This window comes from Helobdella robusta (genome assembly GCF_000326865.2).
Source record: "Helobdella robusta unplaced genomic scaffold HELROscaffold_90, whole genome shotgun sequence".
NCBI lineage: Eukaryota > Metazoa > Annelida > Clitellata > Rhynchobdellida > Glossiphoniidae > Helobdella > Helobdella robusta.
In genome coordinates this window covers 358,419-365,918 of record NW_008705513.1, presented here as the reverse complement: position 1 = coordinate 365,918, position 7,500 = coordinate 358,419, and the positions used below count along the sequence as shown (strand labels likewise).

At 36.6% G+C, this 7,500-nt stretch overlaps 2 protein-coding genes across 2 annotated transcripts in view; one reads left to right on the top strand and one right to left on the bottom strand.

Moving 5' to 3' along the window:
• Window positions 1–726: 726 nt before the first annotated feature.
• HELRODRAFT_138259 (hypothetical protein) lies at window positions 727–972 on the top strand (the record flags this gene model as incomplete). The annotated part of the gene is made up of 1 exon (XM_009033404.1): window positions 727–972. A coding segment is annotated over one exon (246 nt), but the record flags the coding sequence as incomplete, so codon positions are not given.
• Window positions 973–2,846: 1,874 nt separating this feature from the next.
• Window positions 2,847–7,500, bottom strand: part of HELRODRAFT_116521 (hypothetical protein) — a gene marked incomplete at its 3' end in the record, with an annotated part of 6,128 nt that continues 1,474 nt past the window's right edge. The window contains exons 4-7 of the mRNA XM_009033403.1: window positions 7,189–7,320; window positions 6,897–7,015; window positions 6,348–6,392; window positions 2,847–2,943 (exon numbers count right to left, since the gene is read on the bottom strand). Of these exons, the coding sequence (XP_009031651.1) occupies window positions 2,847–2,943; window positions 6,348–6,392; window positions 6,897–7,015; window positions 7,189–7,320 (393 nt within the window). The remainder of the gene's footprint in view (window positions 2,944–6,347; window positions 6,393–6,896; window positions 7,016–7,188; window positions 7,321–7,500) is intronic.

Genomic DNA, 7,500 nt, shown 5'->3' with positions numbered 1-7,500 from the left:
CATTTGAAAAAAAAAATTCCACCAACTTCATAGATCTGGTGCTGAAGTTCTTTGATTGACATGTTAGACTCCGCCTCTCTCAGCTTGCAGCCAATCAGCTCTTCACGCAGCGATTCTACTTCAGCCAATAGAATCACCTCCTTTTCGCTATCGAGTTCTTCCTCAATTTCATAGCAATTACTACATTGGAGACTAGTATTATTAGATGCAGTATTACCGTCAGAGGCAGTATTAGAAACACTCTTATCAGTGGTAGAAGTAATTGTAGGAGCAACTGCAGCAACTGCAGCAGCTGCAGTAGTAGTGGTAGTGGTGGTAGCAGTATTTAAAGAAGTAGGAAGATTATTGAGAGTATTTGGATGTGAAAGCAGTCCTTCATCGTATGCAAGTATTTTGTTAGTACTGTTCTTTTTATAGTCGCTACTACTACCACTGCTACCACTGCTATCACTACTACCACTGCGACCACTACTACCCCTATTTAAGCTAGCATTACTTTTAGTAACTTTACTCTTATCATCATCTCTATTCATGGTGATGGAGTTTCCAAAATTAATCCCTTCAGGATTTTCAAAAATAGTAGCCGTGGAATTTCCAGAAAAAGCATCTTCGCGAATTCCGGAATCAACAGGTTGGGAATTCCAGGAATCAACAGGTTGGGAATTCCCGGAATCAACAGGTTGGGAATTCCCGGAATCAACAGGTTGGGAATTCCCGGAATCAACAGGCTGGGAATTCCCGGAATCAACAGGTTGGGAATTCCCGGAATCAACAGGCTGGGAATTCCCGAAATCAACAGGTTGGGAATTCCCGAAATCAACAGGTTGGGAATTCCCTGAATCAACAGGTTGGAAATTTCCGGAATCAACAGGTTGGAAATTTCCGGAATCAACAGGTTGGGAATTCCCGGAATCAACAGGTTGGAAATTTCCGGAATCAACAGGTTGGGAATTCCCGGAATCAACAGGTTGGAAATTCCCGGAATTTTGCGGAAATTCAGCAGAATTTCTAAAATTGATACTTTCCTTTTTGACGAGAAGTTTTCTGACCTCGTTCAGGATGTGACGTAGTTGTTCGGATTCCTCGTTTAACTGGGCACACAGCACTTGACTGGTGGTGGGTGGTTGTGATGATGACGATTGCAGCGACGACGACGACGATGATGATGATGATGGTGATGATGACGATTGTAATGACGAAGATGATGATGACGACAAATGTGATGATGATGATGATGATGATGATGATGATGATGATGATGACGACTGTGATGACGATGATGAATATTCTTATACTGATGATGACGACATATGTATTGATGATGATGATGATTGTCATGATAATAATGATGATTATGATGATGATAAATTTGATGATTACAGAAACATTAAAAATGAATGAAACCGATACCATTTATAACAACAACATCAACAACAACAACGACAACAACAACGACATCAACATCAACAACAACGACATCAACAACAACAGCATCAACAACAACAACGACAACAACAACAACATCAACAACGACAACAACAACAACATCAACAACAACATCAACAACAACATCAACAACAACATCAACAACAGCATCAACAACGACAACATTAACAACAACATCGAAAACGACGACAACGACAACATCAACAACAACATCAACATCAACAACAACAACAAGCAACCTGGATATAAGTTTGTTAGCGAGATCTTTGGTTTCTTTTTCTAGCGCTATCACTTTTTCCGACAACTTTTTGTTCTCTGTTTTCAACTTATTCACTTCTAACTGTTCTATGGACTGTTCTTTCTTTGTTTGCTCGTAATCTTTTTCTAGTCTTTGGTGGTGATGGTGGTGATGGTGATGACGATGATGATGATAAATACAATGATGATGATGATGAATATAGTGATGATGATGATGATAACGATAGTGAAAATGATGACAGTGACGATTATGATAATGATACTGACTAAAATTATGATAATTATGATGATGATATGATAATGATGACGATGATGATGACGACGATGATGATAACAGTCAGACCTTTTAAGTTTCTTTTGGTTGATTTTAAATTGGAACGCACACGAAAAGAATTCCTCCACGTCCTCGCTTGCTTTCGAACCCAACTCTCTCTGCATTCATTCATTCATTCTTTCATTCATTCATTCATTCATTCATCATTAATTCATTCACTTATTTCTTTATCCAATCATTGTCTCATCTACTAAATCGTTCATTCAATAATCTATCTAAATGTTCAACTAGCTATTCATCATTCGTGAATATATTTGTTTATTCATTCATTCATTCATTCATTCATGTATGCATGCATGCATTCATTCATTCACTCGTTTCTTTATCCACTCAATCATTCATTTACTCATCCAATAATCCATCCATTTATTCAACCAACCATCCATTCATTCATTCACTTATCCAACTATTCATCAAACCTACATTCATTAATTCACTCATTTACTCACTCACTCACTCATTACCGTGATGGCTCAATGGTTAAAAGCGCCTAGTTTTGCTGCTGCAGTGACTGGGTTCAAATACAAAGAGATCCCCGTCTATCATAGGCGATGCGTGTTCATATTCGCTGTGTGTGTTTGTCGCTGAAACCTCTGAAGCAAGTGCAAAAGAGAGTGCAACATTTAACCTTTTCAACCTATTACTCACTCACTCATTCATCTATTCCTCCTTCCAACCATCCATCCAACCATCCATCCATCCTTCCATCCATCCATCCCTCCAACCATCCATCCATCCATCCTTCCATCCATCCATCCAACCATCCATCCATCCAACCATCCATCCATCCATCTATCTATTCATCCAGCTAAGCAAACGCACTTACTTGTAGGTACTGAACCATACTATCCATATCCAAGGAGAGGATGACGTCAGCGTTCACCTTCAACAGCGCCAACCCTAGCCTGTAGGATAACAACAACAACAACAACAATAACAATAATAATAACAACAATAACAACAATAATGAAAACATCTTTTTATTTCTATTTTAAAATATACATTGTAATTATAAAATTAAAGTAATAAAACTTATAATGTAAATTGTTTAGACATTCTACAGTGCTCGCCATACATTTTAAATGGGCAGAAAGAGAAATAGAGTCAGCGTTAAATTACGTTCAAATCGTGTTCCTATCACGGTAAATTGCGTAAGATGATTATTATAATAATAAGAATAATAATAATAATGATAATAATGGGAACATCTTTCATTTTTCACCATAAAAAACAGACAATGATAAAAATATATATATATATATAAGTTAATGTTAATTAAATAATGCGCAATGATAAAAATTTTTAAAAATTGTATAAAATAATATTAAAGGTTAAGACCATTTTGCTCATTGTGAAGTTAAGTGCAGAACGGTGAAATATATTTAATTAGCATCATAGCTTGTTCCTGTCACAGTAAATGTCATACGATAATCTTATAACAGTGTTTATCAGCGGCCATGGAACTTTAAACAGTGACAAATTAAAATTATTGTAAAAACCAATAGGCGTTATTTCGAATGAGTTTATAACTATTGAACAATGTTCATAGTCTTTATTTAAACTACAATGCAAATTATTAGAATATTTATTTCTCTTGTATTGCCTGGAGGATTCTAGATTGGTTTCATGGCACACAGTTCATTCTAGAATCTCAATTTTGTTATTTTGAAGTATGGCGATATCGGGTCGTAAAGTGTTGAATAATTGAGATATTGGGCGAATACCCTCAGACTCTAAATCTGCAAATATGCAGCTATTGGCTGGAGCGGATATTTTCAGCCAATTGATGATCACGGCCAATATCCTGTTGAGTCTTTCGGTATATCTTGCCAGAGCGGATGTAGAACCACAATTAGAAACTACGTGCTTATTTGTGCTTATTCGTGCTTATCCATAATAATAACAATAACAATAATAACAGAAATACTTTTATTGATCTCAAAACTTTAAAAGCAAACGATTAGAACAAAATTCATGAAATAAAATAAAGTAAAATAATAGCGTTAATAAAATTAATAAAATTTTATTAAAAGAGTGCAGATAAGACCCCAGAGCTCACTGAGCTGACAGGTGTAGTGCGGTAGGATATATTTGTATTAGCATCGTAGCCTGTCTTTTTCACAATAAATATTTTACGAAAATTTTTTCACTTCACTTATTAGCTTGTCATTAAATTAATTCGGCAGTAAAACTCTAAATAAAGAAAGGTTAAAATTATTGTAGTGACCAACAGGTGTTATTTCGAATGAGTTACTACTAGTAATCGAGTAACGGTTGTAGTTGTCAATCAAGTAAGATTTTAAACTATTCGAGTATTTATTTCTTTTGTATTGTCTGGAGAATTCAAGGTTGGTTTCACGGCAGACTGTTAATTCTAGAACTTCTATATTGTCGTTGTAGAGAATGGCAATGTCCGGACGAAAGGTGTTGAACAGCTGTGTTATAGGATCATCCTCTAGATCTAAGTATGATGCAAATAGGATGCAACTGGCAGGAGAACATATTTTTAGCAAGTTGATGATTACGGTCAGCACCCTGTTATGTCTTCCTAACCCTAACCCTGTCATTTGTCTGGCGAAGACCACACAATTGGCATAGGGGACTTTGTGTTTTTCCCCATTTTAAAAAATTTGTTAGACCAGATATTTTCTGGCAAATTTGTAGTAGACTTCGCTTAGATTTTTTATTGTTTTTGACCAATATGATATGCGGGCTGTTTGAATAAAACTTTTTATTTTTGAAATCAGGGGAACCTTGACTCTGCAGTGAGCGTATATGATTTAAACTAGATTCAATCCTCTTATCTCCCAACTGCTTGAGCGATGCTTTTAACGTGCCCTCCTTCGCAAGTTCATTGTCAACCTTGGTATAGTCGATGGATGATTCTCTCCATAAAGATTTAATTTTTTTATTTCTGCTGATCTTGAAATAATTACTCAGTTTCGGTCTTATTTTCTCCGCGGTATCTTTCAGCGAGATGATGTCGTGCCCTGGCATTTTCAAAGACGATGATAGTAATCCCGATACGCAGCTGCTGCTCGGCATATTTAGCCATTCACTAGCTGCCTCTACAATCAGGCCAAATCTAATTTTCTGATACCCAAGTCAGCAAAAACTTGTAGCTGCGCAGTTCAAAATTTAGCTGTGAAGGTATGTACCTTCTTAAAATTTGAAAATTTTTTTGTCGGCTGACATTTAATTTTGTGGTTGTTTCCAATAGTTGAGCAACTTTTGTGCGAATCATGCTGTTTGCATTCTGTTCGTAACCATGGTATTCATATACTATGCCTGGATAAGTAAAACCTTGGCCGATCTTTCCATTTTGGATAACTGTCGTCACTATCGGCTAGCTCTTAGAAGTTTGTAGGTTTTGCATGACCTCTGACGCATTGTAAGTCCTTATCGATTCGACCTTTGTAACGTTCTCCCCAACAACATGTCAACGTATAATAATCAGAATTATTCGGTAAGATATTATTATTATTTGTTAGAAAAAAAAAATAAGGAGTAATTAGTAATAAGTAAGAATAATTAGTAATAAATTGGGAGAGATATTAATGTTGTTGTCTATAGAAGCATCTAAATTTGAGTTCGGTTGTAAGTTAGTGTACCTCAAGGAGTGTCCGTTGATAAACTTTAATTCTTTAGAACAATGCGGGCACGTTGTTGCGTTGTCAGTAGTAAGCGAAGTAAGCGAGTTTTTGAAATTAAAATTATGTAAATAAATTTATTAAAATTAAAAACATTTATCAAACTGTAATTTTAAAAACGAAGACATATCTCTGGCAATTTTTCCATCAATTTAGTACCAAATTGAAACATATACATACAACGGCTAAATAACTTTATAATGCCGATGAGCAGTGAGGCTACGTTAAAACGACTCTCATGTTCGAGTTGTACAACAATAGTCCTGGAGCCTGATAATAACAACAACAAAAACAGCAACAACAACAACAACAGCAACAACAACAGCAACAAAAACAGCAACAACAACAGCAACAAAAACAGCAACAACAACAGCAACAACAACAGCAACAACAACAGCAACAACAACAGCAACAACAAAAACAACAATGATAAATAACAATAATAGTAATCTATCGGTAGTTGATAGTTGCTTATCATTATTACTTTTGATAACGTTGTTGTTGTTGATGTTGTTGTTGTTGTTGATGTTGTTGCTGTTGTTGTTGATGTTGTTGATGTTGTTGCTGTTGATGTTATTGTTGTTGCTGTTGTTGATGTTGTTGTTGTTGATGATGATGATATTATCAAAAAGATTACATGAACCGAAGCATCAACTGACCTAAAAATGACCTCTTCGCCGAAGCAGAGCAGCGCATCAAATGACCTAGATAAAAATAATTAACCTTCATTATTGTTTATTACTACCAGATGGCGTAGCGGTAGAGTGCCTAGCATTGGTTGCTACTACCACGCAGTGACCGGGTTCGACTGCACGGCGATCCCCGCTTATCACATGCATGTTGTGTGTGTGTGTATGTGTCACAATGTGTGTGTGTGTGCCGTTGCTCTGCCTCTAAAAAAATTTGAAAAGTAAAATCGAAATAATAATAACAATAATAATAAAGGTTAAAGGTTAATTTAGTACTATCATTATCATAACGCCATAAAACTATTCAGTTTTATGACTTAGTAAAAAGACGAAGTATTTATATTTCAAAAGAAACCATCATTTTTGCCCCTACCTTGTCATTATGATGGTTTATTTTTACTATTATCAATATAGCCACACCACCATCAATTAACTTAATAAGCAGTTATAATACTAATATGAATAATAGTAATATAAATAAATTATGATAATAAATTATAATATATTATGTTAATGAACCTTTTAACGAGATCCAATGGCAGAGTGGTGGCGAACATGGCAAGGAACCAAGAGGATGCAAACATGGAGAGCTCTATACCCAGGCAACTAAAAGTGGAATGTATTTCCGGCAGGTGATCCTGATAATGATGGCGATGGATGTTGTTGCGGTTGATGATGATGATGGATGGATGATGGTGATGGATATAATGATGATGGATGATGATGATGGATGATGATGATGGATGATGATGACAACGATGATGATGATGGTGAATGGTGGTCGCAACAACAGCAGCCAGCCTCCACCCACCATGATAAGGTGCTCCAGTTGGAAGAGCCTCAGCCCTAGGGCGGCCATCGAGGGCTTGAAGAGTTCACGCAGGTTGTACGAGGACGACACCATCAGACGCGCGAAAACCTCGAACGCGTCCTCTTCCGGCATCTTGTTGGTTAGTGGATGGGTGGATGGAAGGATGGATGGATGGATGGATGGATGGATGGGTGGATGGAAGGATGGATGCATGGATGGATGGATGGATGGGTGGATGGATAGATGGATGAATGGGTGGATGGATGGGTGGATGAATGGATGGATGGGTGGATGGATGGATAGATGGATGGG